General features: G+C 42.0%; 1 protein-coding gene across 3 annotated transcripts in view; it reads left to right on the forward strand.

Annotated features, from left to right (window-relative positions):
* Positions 1-22,172, forward strand: part of ARID5B (AT-rich interaction domain 5B) — a 276,705-nt gene that overhangs the window by 121,531 nt on the left and 133,002 nt on the right. For all 3 annotated transcript variants that reach the window (XM_053308880.1, XM_053308879.1, XM_053308881.1), the window contains one exon: positions 7,651-7,881. In XM_053308880.1, the coding sequence (XP_053164855.1) occupies positions 7,651-7,881 (231 nt within the window). The remainder of the gene's footprint in view (positions 1-7,650; positions 7,882-22,172) is intronic.

A 22,172-nucleotide genomic window follows, 5' to 3' on the forward strand; every position in this document is an offset into this window, starting at 1 on the left:
CCTAGCCATGCCTAAAATAGCTCTTTGGATCCTGACCTATATGATTAAAATTGCCATATTGATTAGGAAGGAAGATCTGCTCCAGAGAGTCTCTGTGCAATCTTCCACAAAATTGTAAACCATCCAGAGACGCAAGTTTTGGACAGTATAAAAATATGTTAAATAATCAAACAAACAAACATTAAACTTAGCATAGATGTCTACTGTTGAATGCCCTGTCCTAAAAAATCATAGAAATTAAGCAGCGCCTGTGAGGCTTCTGTTCACAAGGAGTGGGCAGGACATTACTCTGCAGTGATGCATGCTCTGTAGAAATCTGTTTTGAAGTTGAGAGATTTAGGGAACATGTATATGAATGAAAATTTGATATTGAAAGAGTTATTAAAACAAGCAGTTATAATTATAAGCACAGGATTTAAAGACATTTCAGTCAAACGATTACTAGCATCATATGCATAGGTATTGCCAGCTACTGTGTATGCAGCTATGTGGCTAGAGGTGAAGTGTTATTAATCACGTATTCTTCAGCAAGAGGTTAATGCAGTTTTCCCCACCCACCTTAATAGGGAATTAATAGTAATGATACAAATTTCATCTTGTACCAGCAGCAAATTACTTCCAATAGTTTTACCTTGACAAAGTGCACTGATACATAACTACAGTCAAGTGACATTTGCTAGGCTTTTATTGAAAGCATGTTTCCCCCCTCTGGATTGTTTATTTTCAGGGGGAATGAGATCTTTGGTTTCTTTTCTCATATAGGTGTGGCTGAGATAAAATCTTTCTTCCAAGAACCTTTTGTTTGCTTTTGCTTAAACAAATTGTGTGGTTTACCCATTCTTTATCCTTCCTTAGATTGATCTGATGGATCTTTTGTGAGTAAAGGAAGAAGAAAATACAGTGTTTATAGGATACACTTGTTGCATGATTAGGCTTGACATTTAGGCTTAATTTTTTTGGTGGGGGGGAGGATTGTGTCTGCATCTAGAAGTTACATTAAGCACACAAAAAAGAACAGAATAAAATTAAGGCGGAAGATCTATCTTGCAAATGTTTTAATTTTAGTGATCAAGTTGCTTTTAAAATGTCATTAAAATGGCACAAAAGAGTGTGGAGAATTCTATGCAGTCACTTTATCATGTGCTTTACTGGAAATTAGTGGTTTGTAACAAAGGCTTATCTGAGACATTTATATACACCTTGTAACAAAACCTGACCACATCCTGGCACATCAGGAAAGTGTGGTCTCATTTCCAGACTGAATATACCGATACCTGCATGAAGGTACAGTGCAGCATTGTGCAACAGACAGACATAAAACCAAGCCTATGGTCTGGCATCCAGGGCAAGTGTTAGTTACTCATAGATAAAATCATCTTAAAACTTAAAGATATATGGGGCTGCCTTGTTCCAAGTATAGGGGAGTGTGGGGTGTGTGTGTGTGTGCACGCGCGCATGTGCGCGCCCATCCCAGATTTCATGCACACTGATCTGGGCTTTTTGGAGTAAGAGCAGGATATAAATGTAAAAACAAATAAAATAAACGCTAGACTTTCTACATGCAAAGCAAGCGGTGTACTACTGAGCAGTGGCCTCCATGATTCAGATCCCTGCACTGCTAGGGAACTCACTGAGTAGCATTGGAAAAGTTGCTCTCTCATTCAGCATAACATCTCAGAGGGCTGTTATGAGGCAAAAACACACATTTGAACTCCTTCGAAGAAGGTTGAATACAAATAAATGTACCACCTCCTAGGTTCTCGACTTATGAGATCAAACATGACAGAATTGGACTGAGGGAGCTTTCTTGAATTATGAATTCTCAGGACATCTGAGACAAGAAAGATTGCACCATTAGGCATGGACCTGAGGGCCTAGGTCCATGTGCCCACCCCAAGGGCAAAGAGGATCCCTTTTATATTTCTGGAATGGTTTGGCTGAGAGTTCTGAAATTTTGCACAGGTGTAGGACAGGTAATCACGACTCTGTGTATTGATTTTGAAGTAGTTCAGTCAAGTCATTAATTTTTAATGATCTTTTGAATTTAAAAAACCTCCCAAGTTCTAGAAGTGGCTTATTTCACATCAGAAAATTACAAAAATTTCTGGAACTGAAACCCCCCTTGGGACTATTATTCCACCCTCATGTGAAGGAATCTGCCCTTTGCCTTCATAATAAAAGTGCAACATGCCCCCCCTTTGCCCAACCCTTTACATTTCCAGAATGACTGGATTTAGAGTCCTGAAATAGGACACACATGTAGTCCAAGATGGCAGAACTCTGTGTATTTTTAGTTCAAGGAAATTTGTAAATTCTGTGATTTTTAATGATTTTCCTCTACTACTACAGTAAAATTGCCAGAAAGAGTTAAAGTAAAGTAAAGTGTGCCATCAAGTCGATTTCGACTCCTGGTGCCACAGAGCCCTGTGGTTGTCTTTGGTAGAATACGGGAGGGGTTTACCATTGCCATCTCCCGTGCAGTATGAGATGATGCCTTTCAGCATAGATGATACCTTTCCCATAGTCTAGGAAACATACCAGTGGGAATTTGAACTGGCAGCCTTCTGCTTGTTAGTCATGTATTTCCACACCGCGCCATTAGGTGGCTACTAGAAAGAGTTATTTCTATCCATAAAGTACTTCACATCTAATGAAAGTGGAACTAACTTATATCTAAAAAAACAAGCAACAATCTCTTCCCCCCGCCCCAAATGTACTATACTCAAATTGGTTTGTGATCCAAAAGGTCTTCATGAGAACTGTGAAGCAAGGGGCATGTGTTGTGGTTTTAATTCCTTCACCCCTTACAAATGCACTATATATCCAAGTTGGTTTTGTATTTGAATTGTGGAGCAGGGGACATGTGTTGTGTCCCAGTTAGTTTGTGAATGTTCAAGAAGCAATGTGAATCCATTGGAGCTTGCATTTTATTTTATTTCATTTTATTTTATTTTATTTTATTTTATTTATGGCAAATGAACAAGTATGCAGCTTGGGAGTGCTCCTGGATCCAGGCCTCACCCTAGTATCCCAGGTGGAGGCTATGGAGCACTTTCCATCAGCTTTGGCTGATTCAACAGCTGTGTCCATTCCTTAAAGAGAACGATCTCAAAACAGTGGTGCATCAGCTGGTAACCTCCAGGCTTGACTGTTATAATGTGCTCTAAGTGGGGCTGCCTTTGTACATAGTTCAGAAACTTCCGTTAGTTCAAAATGCAGCAGCCAGACTGGTCTCTGGGGTAACCGGAGAGACCATATTATGCCTATTCTCAAACAACTGCCCTGGCTACCAATATTTTTCTGGGCAAAATACCAAGTGCTGGTTATTACCCTAAATAAAGCCCTAAACGGCTTAGGTCCAGGTTACTTTAGAGAGCGCCTTCTTCTGTATGATCCCCATTGCACATTGAGGTCATTCAGAGAGGTCCGTCTCCAGTTACCACCAGCACATTTGGTGGCAACTTGTAACTGGGCCTTCTCTGTAGCTGTTCTTGGCCTATGGAATGCACTCCTAGCAGATTTCCCTAATCTGGGCTCATTGCTGGCCTTCAAGAGAGCCCTAAAGACTTAGTTGTGTGGCCTGGCCTTCCAAGGTTTTTAAATTGCTTTTAAATATTGGTTTTAAATGGCTCTGAACTGTTTTAGATTTGTTTATATATTGTTTTAACCTCTTTGTTTTAAATGCTGTTTTATATTTTACCCGTTGTGCACTGCCCAGAGCCTTTGGATGTGGCAGTATAGAAATGTAATAAATAAATCATGAATAATAATAAATGCACTCTGGCCCAGATCCATGGGTTTGTGGTAAATGATCAAGAAGATGTATGGATCCTTGGGGAGTATGTAGTCCTTTCCCCTGCAAATGCACTCTTGCATATATGTGTACACACACACACACACACACACAAACACACACACACACAGCTTATTTTGCTGGGGAGGAGGGGGGCGGGCATAAGCTCATTATGTCCAGGATCCAAAATTATCTGGCTGCACTTCTGGCTGTGGCCATAGTTCTGCACTTGGATAGGCCTAAAATGGCAAATATTGGATTAATTTATGTTAATCAGATCCTGCTCCCTCCAGAACGTACTTCACTTTTCTATATCTGCCTTTCAAATGCTCTGCCAAAATGTATGGCTTGTATTTTCAGAGCAAGAATCTGCTGCTTGATCTGTGGGAGGATAAAAAGCTCAGTACTTACAAAAAGTGGTTTCTTTTAGGAGAACAGTTCTAAAAATGATATGCTTACAAGTTGCAATATAGCGCATTTTGGCATGTGACTCTTTTAGGCACAGCATTAGAGGTTTGAAAAGCATAGTATGACCAGAATATGTTTCTCTGTGTTGAATTAAAGTTTACAGCCTTGGTTATATGGTGGGGGATTGAAAGCATATGAACCATGGACTGTGCATAGCTCCCAAGGCTATGGTGAATGGGCTCTTACCAAACCCATTGCTTTCTCCACTCTCATGATTTTTGTCTATAGAATGAGAATTTGTTTTTAGGGATGGTAACAGATTGCTTGTGTTTGAGAGTACCCGTTTCAGGATAAGAATTTTGTAGAAGTGCAGTGGGCATACGCCTTGCAGCTTGGTATTAAGAACATAAGAACAGCGCTGCTGGATCAGGCCCAAGGCCCATCTAGTCCAACATCCTGTTTCACACAGTGGCCCACCAGATGCTACTGGAAGCCTACAGGCAGGAGTTGAGGGCATGCCCTCTCTCCTGCTGTTGCTCCCCTGCAACTGGTACTCAGAGGCATCCTGCCTTTGAGGCTGGAGGTGGCCTATAGCCCTCAGACTAGTAGCCATTGATAGACCACTCGTCCATGAAGTTATCCAAACCCCTCTTAAAGCCATCCATGTTGTCACCACATCTTGTGGCAGAGAATTCCATAAGTTGATTATGTATTGTGTGAAAAACTACCTCAGTTTGTTAGTCCTAAATTTCCTGGCAATCAATTTCATGGGATGACCCCTGGTTCTAGTGTTATATGAGTGTTATGGTATTGGTCCACTACTATCATAATGGATACTAAGCTGTTAATTGTAACAGTTAATTTAACTGTTAATTGGTTTTAGTTGTTTTTATTTTAATATAAACCACCCTGAGCCACTTATGGAAGGGCAGTATAGAAATCAAATAAATAAATAATAAATAAGCTCATTGTCTGTCAGATTAATCTTATAGCTTAAATTGAAAGGTTGTAACAATCTGAGTACAGATGAACCCGATCAATAGATACTGGAAGGAACATATTATTAGGAGAAATGGCTATCCTAGTTTTCACTGTGGTGGTAAACCTCTCTGGGCTGTATCACATTGTATTTTGGATGGGGGCTTACATTATTGAACACTTCTCCATACACTAATTCTCTCCACACAGAAAGCATATGTCAGAAAGAAAGATTCTAGTCTTGTCTTCCCCCAACATGCTTGCTTTCTGTGTGCAGGAGTTTCCCCCCTCATGGAAGCATCCAGTCATGAGAGCCCCCTACTTGGGGTCTGAAGTGGTACAGCCCAGATTCAGGTTTATTACCTCAGTGAGAATGCTGTACTAGCTGCCCCTGGAGCTTCTCAAGGGAATGCAAAACAGTATTATGCATGAATCGACCGACTAGACTGACTACTGAGCTTGTAGGAACACAGGCACATAGGAAACTGCCTATATACTGAGTCAGACTATCGGTCTATCTAGCTCAATATTGTCTTCACAGACTGGCAGCTGCTTCTCTAAGGTTGCGGGCAGGAATCTCTCTCAGCCCTATCTTGCAGAAGCCAGGGAGGGAACTTGAAACCTTCTGCTCTTCCCAGAGTGGCTCCATCTCCTGAGGGGAATATCTTACAGTGCTCACACATCTAGTCTCTCATTCAAATGCAACTAGGGTAGACCCTGCTTAGCTAAGGGGACAAGTCATGCTAGCTACCACAAGACCAGCTCTCCTCTAGTGTTGTTGTTGTTGTTGTTGTTGACAACAACTTTATTTATCGGCTGCCCCATTACAGTTATTCTCTGGGCGACTCACAAAGTAAAACAAAACAACAGAATAAAGCTTACAATTAAATTAAAATCACATTAAAACAAAAACAGTAAACAATAAAATACAAAAATTAATAATTTTTAACATTTTAAAAACCAAATAAGCTTGGGTGAACAAGGTAGTCTGCAGCTGAACATCGTGATGGTGCCAGGCAAGCCTTACTGGGGAGGCTATTCCATAGCCTGCTGAAAAGACTCTCTCCCTAGTAACCACCTGCCTCACCTCATTTGGCGGGGGCACTCGAAGCATAGCCTGCAAAGATCTTAAGGTCCAGATAGGGACAGATGGGGCATGGCATTCTTCCAGGTAGCGTTAAAAATAGAGGAGAGCCTCTTCAGCGGACGAGAACGTGAAAGCTAAGAGGTCACTGCTGAGCTGACCTTTCAGAATAAGATATTCATAGAAAGATGCTGCTACACTTCCTGCTGTAAGGAATGGCGTGTAAACAAGCCCTAATGCAGGTGAATATTGGCCGCTATATTAGAAAGGTCAGACTGATATTTTTGATTGATTCACATGACCCATCTGTTGCTGCTGCCTTTGTTCACTGCTGATGCAGCAATACCGTGAGAAATTTCAAAGGCTCCCTTTCAGTTATTGTACTTCTTGGATTTTGCACCTTTCCCCCTTTTTAATCTTCCTCTCACTTGTCAAGTGTGCAGTGCTGTATTTATGTTGCTGTTGAGATACAGGCTACTGGCTGATTTACTCTTGGCCATTATCTTATCAAAGGCAATGTGCAGGCGAGACTATTTTGAAAATAGGTCAGTAAAATTCAGAAGTGGGTCGTTAAAAGATGGCATGTGCGACATTGTAAAGAGGAGATCACTGTAGTTTGCTACTGAGTGTGCATTGTATTGGGACATTAATATGATCAATTAATTAAAAACAAAAAATTCTGGAAAACGTTATGGGAGCTACAGGGAAGGAAATAGGGTGTTTTATACTATTTCACAATAGAATTTCCAAAGAATGCAATTGCAATAATTTCTGAAATGCAGAATATGACAATACCCTGTATTCAGTGTGCATTTCTCTCTGTGTTGGTCTGTATGAATAGAGGGAAGAAAGACTGTGAACATGTGGGGAAGGACATGGTAAATATACCACTGAAGGAGTCCCAGTCACTGGCTACTGGAATTTATGTCCTGAATTTCTCTGATGTTGGCAAAAGCTCCAGTTGGTGGTGGTGGTGGTGGTGGTGGTGGTGGTGGTGTTTTTAAATTCATTCTCACATGAATTCTCTCCTTCAGTTTTTTTTTTTAAATGAACAATTGTATTTACTGGGTTTGTTTGGTTTTTTGAAAAGTATTGGGTCACTAAAGGCCACATTCTGTGCCATTCAGAACCCTACACGCCCCAATAATAAATACTGTGCACGCGCACACACACACACACACACACACACACAAATAAATAAATAAAGGGCACCAAGTACACTGCCCTGAGTTCCTTAGAAGAAGGATGGGATAAACATGAATAAATAAACATACTTTCCCCATATATGCCATTTGTGTGCAGGTTATGACAAATAGGGCAATAATTAATAATCATTATCAATTAATTATTAACAGAATTAAAAGTTGTCTTACTAATTTTATTGCAGGTGAGGATGACGAAGATTCAAATGTGCTAATCCTCAGCTACCCACAGTACTGTCGTTATCGTTCCATGCTGAAACGCATTCAAGACAAGCCGTCCTCCATTCTAACAGACCAGTTTATATTAGCCCTCGGAGGCATTGCTGTAATCAGCAAAAATCCACAAATTCTTTACTGTCGAGATACGTTTGATCATCCAACTCTTATTGAAAATGAGAGCATATGTGATGAGTTTGGTAAGTCACTTTTCCTCTAGTACTCGTTGCATGTTTAAACCATTTTGTTGTTGAAATTGCTTCCATAACGCATTTTTCCAAATGAAAAGCAGTAATAATGTATTACTAGAATTCCTGAATGCCAGCAGTGTTTCTTCTTCATTCAGAAACCAAGGATGCATTCATAACCATTTGCAAACTTCATATTGGAACTGCTGTTTATTACAAGCAAAACATATGTTAGGAAAGCAACGTGTCTTGATCAGTTAGCTAGTATAAATTAAAGAGGTATTTGTTTGACTGCATAATGACGACATAACTTGAAAGTTGACCCATACTATAGATTCTTTAACTTTTATGTGTCGGGGACCACTTTGGGGGTTTGCTTTTTCTTTGTTGTCTTCCAGATTTTTCTTTCTTCCCCATGTGGAAAGACTCTTTAACATCTTCATTATTAATGGAATTGCTCCGGGGTGATTAGTAGGGATGTGCATGGAATCGGTTCCGTGCACTCCTAGGAGGAGCTGGGTGGTTGCTTTAAGGCACAGGGAGGGTGTCCTTACCTCCCCCACCACACTTTCCCCACTGGTGCTGCTGCCAAAATCACTATGCGGAGTGGCTGAGTACTTTCTTGCCACTTGGTCAGTGTAATACTGGAAGTGGCTGGTATGCATGCATAACGTGTGCATGTACGCCAGCCACTTCTGGCATTATGCTGACCAAGTGACAAGAAGGTACTCTGCCACCCCACATCAGCGATTTTGGCAGTAGCACCGGTGGGGGAAATGCAGTCAGGGAGGTAAGGACACCCTCCCCACGCCATAAAGCAACCACCCCCCGCCTCCGAACCAGCTTGAAAGTCAGCATTTTGAACTGGTTCAGTGCACCAGAAAAGGAGTGCTAAACCCATTCTGTGCACATCCCTAGTGATTGGTGAGCACCTATTGTGTTCGGGCTCTGTGTGGGGAAATTAGCTCAGAGTGGAGCAGTTCCACATCAGAATAAATTTAATCCAGAGTGTTGGTTACAGGAAAATGACTGACTGAGAGAGAGATATTCAAAAACAGAGAAGATTTTATTTGAGGGTAAGGGGGTACAATGAAATAAGAGAGTCACTAAAATAAATATTGTTACTAAAAATACGTTACAAGATTAACCATACAACTGCTAGGAAGAAATTTAACTTAATGTCCAAATTAAGGTAGCTTCTAGGCTGGCCAGAGAAAGGAGGCTCAGAGAAACAGGCTCTTGGATTTAGGAGAGAAGAGACAGGGATAGAGGGGGCCCAGATTGGGGCGCAGCAGTTATCATACAACCTCAGTTCTTCCTACAGTAGTGGGCAGATCCTTGTGGCTCAGTGGCGACCGATGGACCTCTTACCTCGGGGGTAGACTGGGGAGCAGCAAGCAGCAAAGAATCAAGGGAGTTAGATAGATAGTAGGGATGGATCCAAAGGGCATCTGTTCTCGTGAAGCCAGCTCCAGGTATTAGCAAGGAGGGCAGTGCAGATCGCATCCGGCAAGGGAACCAATCTAGAGCCTGGAAGCGAGGGTGGCCCACAGAGCAAAACACAGCTAAGTTGTATAGCAAGTGTTCGCTGCAGTGTCAAAGCAATGGGTGACTCCATGAGGCAGTAACTAAGTGGGGAGCATTAGAGGCCAAGAAGAGCATACTGGCTCAAGAATCCAGGGGAGATAAAGCCAAAAATGTGTCCTGAGGGAACATTTCAATTGACCTTCTTTCTTGACTAAGGAAATTCTGGGGAATCTCAAAAGATCCCATTGTCTTGTCTGCTGTGCTGCACTACAACACAATGAGTGAATAGGATGATGCAAATAGAGTGGCTGTGCAAACACGGGAACTCTTTTTGGTTGGAAACACCTTGTGAACTAATCAGTGTTTTAATAGGTACTTCTCTATTGCCCACTCCAGCTTCCTTTTGAGAAGGAGGGAGCTTTCGCACAGCCTTAAGAAGAGCCCCTGGTGGTGCAGTGGTAAAACTGCTGCCCTGTAACCAGAAGGTTACAAGTTCAATCCTGACCAAGGGGCTCAAGGTTGACTCAGCCTTCCATCCTTCCAAGGTCGGTAAAATGAGTACCCAGAATGTTGGGGGGCAATATGCTAAATCATTGTAAACCGCTTAGAGAGCTTCCAGCTATAGAGCGGTATATAAATGTAAGTGCTATTGCTATTGCTATTGCTTATCTGACTTCCCTGCTGGGATAATTGGCTTTTAGCTCATTTGAGGCATCTTATGGAAGGGAGGTAAACCATAGGATGGTCAATTGTGCAGAGATACCTTGAACAGAAAGTTAACTGTTACACGTTAGCTTTGGGAGTCTGCTTAGGTATCCCAGCATGGGGGAGGAATGAGGTGAGCTCCCTTTCAATTTGGCTCTTTTTGCTGCTGCTAAATCTAGGGGTAACTGTCCCACTGCCTACTGAGTGACTGTTCCCCAGTATGCCAACAAACGGAGAGCTCATAATGCTGTTAGGCTCCTGAGCATATCAAAAGTGAGACCCATATGCTTGCAGTCCCAAACATAGGCAGGGAAAAGCAGTTAACAGTTACTCCATTTGTCCTCTGTTGTCTCATCTACCAATCTTTTATTTATTTATTTTACTTTCATATCCCACTCTTCCTCCAAGGACCCTAGAGTTCATGGTTATTATTATCCTCACGAAAACCCAGTGAGGTAGGTTAGGCTGCAATTGACTGGCCCAGAGTCACCCAGTGAGTTCCATGGCTGAATGGGGATTTGAACTCCGTTCTCCCCGGTCCTAGTCCAGCACTCTAACCACTACACTACACTGGCCCCCATATACATGCAATGGCATCAACAATGGACATAGGCGGTAGATGTCTTTGAAATTTGCATCATAGCTGCTCACGTTGCTTAATAGACGAACATTTAATTTATAACTGTAAAGTGGATAGCCTCTTCAGCATGTGATGGAAACATCAAATAAACCTCTGGCTCTTCAGCATCTTCTTATCTAAAAGTGTACCAGGATTACAGTTAAGACTCAAATAAGCCATATTTTCACCTTTTGCTAACAACTGTAGTTCTGATGATGCCTTGTTGCTTCTACTGCAATTTGAATTTTTTGCTTACATGGAAGGAGAGCCTCAGTCTTCTGTGAAATTGCAGGTCCCACATGACATTGCTCATACCATTTGTGTGAGCACTGAGCAGTGCTTTGAGCATGTTGGCCCCAGTGTATAAACCTTTTCCCCAAGAGGGCACAGCAGAGCTTAAATAATAAGTTAATTGCAGTCTTTATACTCCTTGCTCTAAAGAAGTCCCTTTTACTTCAGTGACAGTATTCAACCATGAAAATTCAAGTGCTTGGATTGAAGAAGCTATTGGGCTCAGTTGTAGCAGAGACCAAATTATGTGTGTGAGGCATGCTTTTTAAAATCTATTGGAAGTGTATAGAGCTCCATAGATTGCAGCCGGCACTTAGAACTTTGCAGGATAATACATTGGAGAATGTAGCCCATGAGGGTTTCCCAACTTGATGGGAGTACTTCTTCCAGATTACCCAAAATGCCTTAAGGGCATAGATAAGGATTTGTTTCAGAGCATGTATTCTGTATACACAGTGGGCAACACCAGTCGTTTGTGCAACTTATTTCTATAATAGTTTACCTATACTATGAAAATCAAGATTTCGTAGCCAGATCTCCAGGACAAATACTGTAGCTGAAGGCAAACCAATATGGTGTATTGTATTTAGCACCGAGATATCTTTAACATATGAAATTCATAAGCCTTTGTGATATGGATCCTCTTTGGTGGAGCAGGGAGGAAGTTTTTTTGGAATCATAGATTTGTTTTCAGGAAATATTTATAGGGAAAACATGCCCATGATTTTGTTTCCTGCTGTCCTTTTCCTGTTTTGTATTTATTGTATATTTACTGAAAAGATGCATATGCTACTTCTCCATGTGCTCAGTGATAAAAATAAGGTATGATAAAAAATATAAAATGATGAATATATGAGATAGAAATATAAAATCTCAAAAATTCCCAGCCCAACCTCTTAAAAGCTCGGAAACACCCACCCTAAAACAAGCATAAAAGCAGTTGTCCATCATCAAGCTGAACATGCCCGCCAGAAAAAAAGGGCCATAGAGTTGTCTGTCTCTGAAATCCATATACTCTGCCAAAAAAACCAGACTGTACATTTCCTTCCATAGAAAATTGTTCTGGTGTACATGAACAATTTTACTCCAAAATCTTGTTGTTCAGCATCAGGGCTACAGTAGTGGTGGTGGTGTCAGGGCTACAGGTATAAAGGCCCTGCTCCTTGTTGGAGGAGTCCAAGTTTCCATTGATGATGGAACACAGAACATGACTTTACTGGGACCTCTTTTTGCATATAGCCACAAGGACACAGAAGCTGTTTCCCTGTGGTGTCATCCTGTGTGGGTGCAGACTGTGTGGCAATGTGGATGTTTTGCATGCAATTGGAACACTCCTACACTCCCTACCTTCCCAATCAGGTGGGAAAGATCAACATGATCAGTACCAACCACATGGTTGTGCTATTGACCCACAGTCCATAGCCATGCTTCTAGTTTAGAATGTTTTAAAGTTTTATTGATGGTCATTTTAATGTCTGTATTTAACTGTTGTATTTTAATTTCTTAAGCACCCAGAAATGTTATATGGGGCAGTTTATAAATGTGATTAAATAAATAATGGGGTTGAACCATGGAAAACCAGCTCCCACACTGCTGTGGCTAAGTGTGAAGGGCCCCCTGATAATTTTTACCAGCTGAGGATTTGCAATGGAGAGAGGCCTTCTCTAAGGCAGTGGTTCCCAACCTGGGTTCCCCCAAACGTTGCTGAACTCCAACTCCCAGCACCCCTGCCATTGTGGCTGGGGATGCTGGGAGCTGCAGTTCAGCATCATCCGGAGTTGGGATGATGCTGGTTGGGAACCCCTGCTCTAAGGTATGTTGGTCCTAGCAGGTCATGAAGGGCTTTAAAATTCACCACCAACATTTTATGCTGGATCCACAAGCAAACGGGTAGTCAGTGCAGATCTTGCAAAACCGGTTGAATATGCTTCTACCTTTCCATACCTACAAAGTTTGTTTGCAGTTACACTAAAAGCCAAACTAGATGTTCACAGGAATGCATTGTTAATAGGTGTGCTTCCAACTGGAAGTGCCTTTTTCCCCCTCACAAAAAGCAGTCACAGGGATTAAGTTTGTCTCCTCATGTTGTTTTCCTACCAAAAATTGCTCCTAGGCTGCTATTTGCCCCGAAGTGGCTATCTGCTGCAGAGGCAGTTTCAGCAGGAAAAAAAGGAAAGGATTAACCCCTCTCCATGTGCCATGGTTCAAGTCAGGATCAAGGCCCCCCAAAGCTGCTAAAGTTGCTTAATAAATGTACAGAAAATAGGAAATATAGTCCTACAATATAATTCTATTTCTGCATTACCAAATGCTCTCTGTCAGTTTCAATACATTGATGGCATGCAGCTGATAAAGTGCTGCTTTATCCTTTTTCCCCCCTCCACTGACAGGTCAATAAAATATACTACACTGGGTTACGCAAACAGTTTACATTGATACCATGTAGATTGATGTCACATGTATAAAGTGATGACAGCTAAATTTAAACACAGCCATGGTGGTACAGTAGGTAAATGGATTATTTTAAGGTACTGTTGTTTATCAATCAGATATGAGAGGGAGAGACTAGATTACAGGAATGCAAGTGAAATTCTTACAACACGTAAAAATGGTCCAGATGCCTTTAATTTCAGGAATCTCGGATGTTCTTTAGACTAGAAAAGGTGGCTTGTGTGTGTTTTTTAATGTCCACAGAGGTTAGGCCAGCTTACAGAATTTGCATAAAAGAGGAGGTTATTCCTCCGAAACCAGATAAAGAAAGACACTGGGGATAACAAGCGCTAGAAATTGTGTACTGTGAATGCAGATTGTGTGCAAAAACCTTGACATTTGTGATGCAAAAATTATGGCGACAAAACCTCTATGGCACAGGGGCTCAGACCAGAACCAGACATTATTTGTTTATTTACAATATTTTAAGTGACATGTTAGAAGAGTTCTGTGTGAACTGCAGCACCTGAGTGACTGTATGTCACTCAGGTGCTGCAGTCCATGTTACAAATGAGATACCCAAAACCATCTTGACAAAGAAACCATTCACTACAGCATATGAACTGCTATATTTCCTAGAAGGTTAAGAAAAAACTTAAGAAAGAATTCCCCCTAAAAATGCAAAGCTAGGAGTTGCCGTGAAAGTGATGAGATTAGTAAAGGTAAAACGTGCCATCAAGTCCATTTTGACTCCTGGCACCCACAGAGCCCTGTCGTTTTCTTTTGGTAGAATACAGGAAGGCGTTACCATTGCCTCCTCCTGAACAGTATGAGATGATGCCTTTCAGCATCTTCCTATATCTCTGCTGCCCAATATAGTACCAGAGGAGATTCAAACCAGCAACTTTCTGCTTGTTAGTCAAGCATTTCTCCGGTGCACCATTAGGTGGCAGATCAAATTTGTCCATTGTCATCAATGTTGAGGTGTTATCAGACTGCAACAACCTAATGTGGCAGGTTTTTTTTAAAAAAAAAATTATAGCAGCTACTGCATTACTTTATGGGTAAGCTGAGTTTGTGGGTAGGTATACAATAAGGGCATTCACACAACTGCGCTGGGGAGAGTTGGCTCCTACCTGCCTCCCTACACACGATCACTCTTCTCCTCAAAACTCTGCTGCTCATGCAGCTCACAAGCAGTGCTGCAGCAAGTGACAGAGCCAGAGGAGGAAGTCCTCCAGCATTCCACAAGGCCCTGTATGTGGAGCGAGGGTAATTGGTGGATTTCCCCGCGGTCAAGAGCTCTTGCCGCAGCCCGAGCATTCACACAACTGGAGAGGGGCTTGGAAGGGCACGCTCACAGTCTCCTAACTCACTCTAAGCCTGGGTACAAAACCCAGGCTACCCTGCTGAAGAGCACTGGGATCGGGACTGGTTGTGGTGGTCCACACGAGTGGCCCTACCCAGGAAGGGCTGTGCAAGCCCAGGTACGGCGGCTGTTCGTGTGAGCAACCTTGATATTCTAAACATTATTACAAGTCAGATTGGTGTAACGTACTATGGCGCTGGTTCAAATGCCCTCATTTATTTATTTATATACTGCCTGATATGTGAATCTCTAGGCGATATACACAATTTAACAAAACAAATATAAAAGACTAGAACCAATTAAAACAACTTCACAGAATAAAAATAGTTAAAACAATTTCATGGGATAAAATCAAACGGTTTAAAATAATTTCATTTAAAACCCTGAGAAAACAGGTGCTTCTTGTGGTTTTCCTAAAAGCAGTCAGAGAAGGAGATGCTCTTATTTTGACAGGGAACATATTCCAAAGCCCTGGGACAACAACAGAGTCACCACCAAAGGAGCCAGCAGTAACTGTAACCAGACATCCCCAGATGATCTTAATAAGTGGCATGACAAAGAAGGTGCTCTCTTAAGGACTCTGGACCCAAGTGGCTGAGGGCTTTATAGCTAACTAGTGTTTTTTAGCCCGTTGGATAACGGGCGCTACTGGAGCTGTGCGCTCCAGAACACCGCCGCCATTCCCCCTCTCGCCACCCACCACCGCCCGCGGCTCCGGCCGGGCCCGCCACCCACCGCCGCCTGCAGCTCCGGGCGGGCCCACCACTGCCCGGGCCCACCGCCGCATCGTTTTCTCCGCCGCCTTGTCCGGCGGCCATCTTGGGCGGCCAGAAGCGGCCGCCCCGAAGAAGCAGGGTAAGCGGCGGCGGCCAGGCCTCTGCCATGGCTCCGCCGCCTCCTCGGCCAGTGTCCCCCGCCGCCGCTTACCCGGCTTCTTCGGGGCGGCCGCTTCTGGCCGCCCAAGATGGCTGCCGGGTACTGGCGAGCGTGTCTCCCTTGCCCTGTTCTGCGCCTGCGCTTCGCGCAGGCGCAGAACAGGGCAGGGAGGCACGGACACACGCTTGGTGTCCGTCCACAGACGGACACCAAGCGTTTTATTAGAGAGGATAACAAGCACTTTGTATTTCGCTCAGAAACATTGGCAACCAGTGCAGTTCTTATAAAAGTAGTGTTATATGATCCCTTCAAGTTGTCCCAGAGTATCTGGCTGTTGCATTCTGTTCCAATTGTATTTTGCGGACCATGTACAAAGGCAGCTCCACATAGAGATTGTCGGGGCTTGCAACGATCTCTTTCAACTGCGCAGGGACGCTTTAGCAACAGCCGCTGGGCCGAACGGACAGACCCAGTGTTGCTCCAGCCGCCGACGGGAGGGGAGAGAAGGACTGCTGCCCCCCACCCCCCGGCAGCCACCCCTTTGCTGTGTGGCGGCTGAAATAAAAAGAACAACCATAGGTTCGCCGTGTCAGGATGCTTTGGGCAGGCCTCGTGGTGGGGGCAGTCTGGACCCCAAAATTACCTAGGTGTGCCCCAAGTAACATTTACACTCTTCCGCATCTACTGGCCTCTGCATGAAGGGTTACCACTTGAGTGCCACAAGATTCTCCCAGGTAAACTGAGAGTGGAACTCTGAGAGAAATTCTAGAATGGTTTCCAAACTTGATGGGTACCATATCCCTTCCAAGACCTCAGATCATTGCAAGTACTTCCAACGTGGGGGGGGGGGACCTTCATGCAATGATGTTTCACCTTGGCAGTTAAGCAAAGACAAAAGGAAAACCTAGAACAGATAGAGAATGGCCTACAGGAAACTACAAGGTACAGGAAAGCCCTCAAGAACCCCTGGGGGATAGACAAACCACAGTTTAGAGATCACTGTCATAGAATAAATCCAATATTTTTCTGAAGATGAACACTGCTAAGAATTGGTTCTAGCAGGGAACCATTAATCAGTTTTCTCACTGAGGAACCTCTTCTGAGTTTCCAAGGAGTGCCAAGGTCTTCCCGAGTTCACTTTGAATTCCCATTGAAATGTTTTCATATATTTACTCCCACAGCAGCCACCTCCAGGAACTGAAATGTTAACAGTGAACTATCTTCCCGTCCCTCAGGTCAATGGAAATAATATTTATTTATTTTTGTTTGTTTGTTTGTTTTCATAAATTTATATGCCATTTCATACCAATGTCTCGTGGTGGTTTACAAAATAAATGATAAAACCAGAATTAAAAGCAAATGTAAAGATATTTAAAAATCTAAAACAACCATTTAAAACAGTAACTACAATCAAACCAACTTACAGCTGTTCAAATACTTGATGAAATAAATGTGTCTTGAGGACTCTTTAAAATGATCTGCCTCACTGCCTTCTTGTAAGGATGGATGAAATAAAGACCGAGATAAGCCATTCTGTATTAAAATATTGTATAAGATTGCAGGTTCACAAATGTTGTGCAGTGTTTGACAGGAACCAGCTCTCCCCAAGTCAACCAGAAGGCAGGCCTGTATTAGTAGCAACTTCACCCCTTTGCATAAAAGGACACAAACCAAAGATCAAAGTGGGCTGGTTCTTCATCATGATCCCACTTTATTTGCATTCACGCATGACTAGACTCCATCCATGCACTCATTTCCTTTTAAACACCCACATCGGCTAGGATAGTAAAACATCCATGAAAAGATTGCTTTTTCTGGGTAAGCTAGTAATTTCTCTTTAACAGAAATGTATTAGTAAAAAAAAATTTACAAGCTGGTTATGATTCAGTCTTTGGTTAATATTCTTGAGTAAGCTTTTGAAAATGCATGCACTTTACTGCCCAATAAGGGAAATGAAAAATATAAGGGTCATTAATTCCTAGTAGATGCTTCATGGGTTAAGCCATAAGGAGAACTCCTTATGACTAGATGCAAAGGAATGGTAGGCAAATAGGAAAATGAGTCATTTATTCAGTGTCCCATGTCTGTCCCTCAATTTTAAGAGTATTTAACATAGGACCTATTCACACATACAGGTACATCTTCTTTCCTTCCTAAGCACTTGATAACAACTGAATTGACTTCATGTCCTTGTGTTTTTGAGATTATCTTACTTTATTTGCACATGCATGTTACTAAATGATATTATGTGATTGAATATGCATATATTGTACATATGTGAACCAGCCCACAGTTGTCTTTGTAAACTGGGTAGTTCTTACCTGAACTTTCCTCTTTCCGTGTGTGTGTGTGTGTGTGTGTGTGTGTGTGTGTGTGTGTGTGTGTGTAAAGTGCTAATGCACCACTACAAACTGCGGAGTGTGGTAGACAGTCCGTGAGTGAGTGATTGGGAAAGCTTACATCTGCTGGGTTGCAGCAATTTGTTTAGTTCTGCTGTAGCCTAGTATCATTCTTGTTCTGATTTAAGAGGTTCAACATATACCTCAAATCAGGTAGCCAGACTGCACCACGGCATGTTTGTCCCAACCCTCCTTCTCTTTTAGATTTAGATTGTTTCCCTTTCAGGTCATGAACCTCTTTTTCTCCTTGTTTTGGCTCACGCTATTCTCTAAAGCCAATTGTATATATATTGGCGGTGTGTTGTTCACATACGGAATGGAATAATAACTGTTGGTGTTCTGCTGGTGCTCTAGCACTTGTTTGTGTGTTAGGATAAAAACAAAAACAAAAAAACACTCCAGGGCAGTACAGCTGATTCTTGCTTGGATATCAGTGCTCTGAGGTCAACTGTTTTGGACACTAAGCAGTTCTGAGTATCACCACTGCTGGTTATACATATTCAGCTGTATAAATGCAGAAGATGGAAACCGGGAATAGAATGTATCTGATAGCTTTCTGGATCAGTCCAATGCCCATTGCCTTGCTGGATCAGACCAATGCCCATCTCCTCCAGAATTGTGTTTCCAACAATGACCAACCAAATATCTCAGGGAGCTCACAAGCAGGGTGTGGTGGAGTTGCCTGTCATTTGATTGTCCCCACCACCTCATTTGCAAAGCTAGACTGCCTCTGTCTGTGGCATTTAGCAATTGTGGCTAACAACCACTGATGAGGCCTATCCATAAATGTATTTTTTAAAAGTCCAACCTATTCCCTTTTCATTTTTTCAGATATTCCCAAGTGCATGTTATCAGCCCAGGGATTTGAAAATGCATAATACCACACCCGGAAGGTTGATAGCATTTCAAGTATGCCAAGGCTAGAACATTTTAGCATGTATATATGTTCTTTAAAATGTGATATGGGGGCTTAAAGGTATTTGTACTTGCAGGGATTCTAGGACTTCCTCAGATTCAGCTTTGCTATGGCATTCTTAGTAGTCTGAAAAATATGCAAATTTCCAAAACTCTGAGTAGAGTGTCTTAGCTAAATATTTTGGTTCTGAACTTTCACAAAACAATAAACAGGACATAGCTGCAGGGAAGTAATGATTAATGCATAGTAATGTTAGTGTGTGTGTGTGTGTGTGTGTGTGTGTGTGTACAAGTTATTTTCTATTGTTAGTATAAATCTAAAGGGTTTTAAAAAGAGAAATCTGGAAATGCTTTGAATTCTTGGTCAAACCTTTTTCTTATTTTGTTAATCCAGCTGTGGAATAAGTGATTAATGATACCCAGATGTTGTTTATAATGATTGATTTTCAGATGTGAAATAATACACACAGTTGCTTTTAAAAGAAGTGATAGATTCTAGCATGCTCTGGAATTACATTTTGAATAACAATTTGGAGACAGAGCTGCTTATATGCCCAGCATAATTGTTTTTGTTAAATTATTTCTTCATTTTTAACATTTTTAGTTCTAATTGCTTCCTGCTTCCCATAATCTCAAAATAAATATTTGCTTTTTTTTCATTCTGTCATTGATTGTAACGTGTAAAATGGTTGCATTCTCTAAGCAAAAAAATCACAGATAATGGGGTCACAGTGTGCCTCCCTCCTGCAATGCTATAATAATTTCATCCACATTTCTGGCGTTGTCCTGAATTGACACCAGTTGGACTGAGGGCAAGACATGTCCCTGCAATAACACTTCCAGTGCAAATATAAACTTGAAATAACTTGTTTTGTCTTTATATTTTAGTACTTTATTCTGCCTCAAGTACACTTTTGAGAACAGTCTGATTCCTGTAGAGTGCATCTGTAATATCCTCCTTGGCTATATACTGCTTTTATTTGATGAAGCAATAATGTCATCAGCTGATCCAAAGAGCATGAGGACTTTTACTGAGATGGATCTCTTTAGGTTCAGTGTGATCCCTGTATTGGATTTGGAAAATCTGGCTTTTACAACTACCTCAGCCTGAGTGACTGAGTCCATGTTATGCCCTCTGGAAATGATCACTGAAGAATGGCTTGCCCCTACTGCAACCATAACCTGTAGAATCAGCCATCATGCAGTATGGAGGTTTGCATGCAGACCAGACCTGCAGCACCAGCACATTTTCAGAGGGTGGACAATGCTGACATGGGTACTGCCTATGCCAGGTTTCACAGTGATACAATGTCTGACACTACACACCATCACTGCAGCAGGAGGAAGGTCATTAAGTACAGACGATTTGCCAGTACTCCTCCTCTTACTGGATAGTGTTCCAAGTCATTATTAATATAAATGCACTACTTTTCAACCCAAAAAATCAAAGCAGTATACATAGCAAAAGTCCTAAATGGAGTTAAAGTTTAAAAAAAAAAAAACCACCAAAAAAACAACAACCAGCAAACAGGGAGATCCCAGCAACAGCCACTGGGTGGGATGCTATGCTAGGATGGAGAGTTACTCTCTCCCTGCTAAATATAAAAGAGCCATCACTTTAAAAGGTGCTTATTTGCTCAGTTTGCAGGAGTTATATATTCTCTCCTCTACAAACATAATAGTAGCTGACATTCAGACTAAGTTACCTAATCGTACTACTCAGGAGTTACTCTAGAACTTTGTTGCAATCAGATTTCCACGGAGTAATTTAGTCAGGATGTCAGGCAGTGACTTACCGCACAGGGGCTGTTGTGCCGGTGATCAAGCTAAAGACTGTAAACCATTTTTCATACAATGTGTGTCATCCACAACCCTGCTGCAGCACTGTACTAATGTACTGCCCTCCAGGGTGCTTTCGATTAAACCCTACAACAGTGTCACTACAGATCTGCTAAGTGTGCTTTCGTAGGTCCTGGTCCTGTGTTGTGACACTGCAGTCCCTGCACAGACAGCAAGGTGCCGTTCACATTTCCGATGCCTTCTTTGGGGTTTTATCTTTGCATCATAGTGCTACAATGTTGCATGTGTGTCGCAAAAAAGTAGCTGTATTTTCCCATTGTAGGATTTTTTGCTTCTGGGGATCATTTTCAATATGATCCTGCCAAGCCAAACCATTTTACTGCTGTTATAGCATGTAATCTGGAAAGCGCCCAGCACAGGCAAGTGAGCCCTTGCAAACCCCAGAAATACCATGGCCCAACAGTGATGCAACAATATAAATGCAGCTGCAGCTGGTTGGAGCAGCATTGAGGGGTTATTTCACAGCCTGTGTACCACAAGATATGCAGATCCCAGGGATTTCTGGGGTTAGGGGTAGGCTGGAGCACCAAAAGGCTATCAGCTCAGCAGCATAGTACAGATTTGTGGATTATGAACTAAAGGACTTGTCTAAATTACAAATGATAATCAGTATGAAAAATAATGATTCCGAAAGAGGGCTATGCACATGAGGCAACTTTATACATTAGAAGGCATAGTAGATATTACTACCATTACAATAATGATAGTGATGATAATATAATGTTAACACACTATAATTGCAAGTACTATTTTCCATCATGTATGTGCAGAAGGGTCTCCTGTTTAAAGTGCCTACAGAGCACTTTACAACATGGGTAGCTTTACCTCTGCCCTTTGTGATGCAATCCATTTATTACAAAAGTGCAGCATAAGACCATCATGATTTTTTCCACCTAAATATAATACACAGGAAGTATGTGGCAGAGCTGTTAGAAACCCAGATCTCCTTGAGCTCTATTCTAGTTTCCTAACCACGATCACTCATCTTGTTATCTCAGATATACAACTCTTTCTGTGGCTTGAAAGTTTCCAACAACTGCACAATATTGGAACAGTTGAAACAAAGAAATCAGAGGCCAAAGCTTAAGGAAGACTTCAACATGGTAGGCTTGTTAGTGTCTCAGCTAGACTAGGACTGTACATAACTGAATCTGGACTTGGAGGTCTGTTCTCCTACTCAGGATCTCTGAATTAAGAGGCTTTGGCTGGGAACTGGAATATAATAATAATAATAATTCGATTTCTATACCACCCTTCCAAAAATGGCTCAGGGCGGTTTACATAGAGAAATAATAAATAAATAAGATGGATC

The sequence above is a fragment of the Hemicordylus capensis genome, chromosome 3, assembly GCF_027244095.1.
Source record: "Hemicordylus capensis ecotype Gifberg chromosome 3, rHemCap1.1.pri, whole genome shotgun sequence".
Lineage (NCBI taxonomy): Eukaryota > Metazoa > Chordata > Lepidosauria > Squamata > Cordylidae > Hemicordylus > Hemicordylus capensis.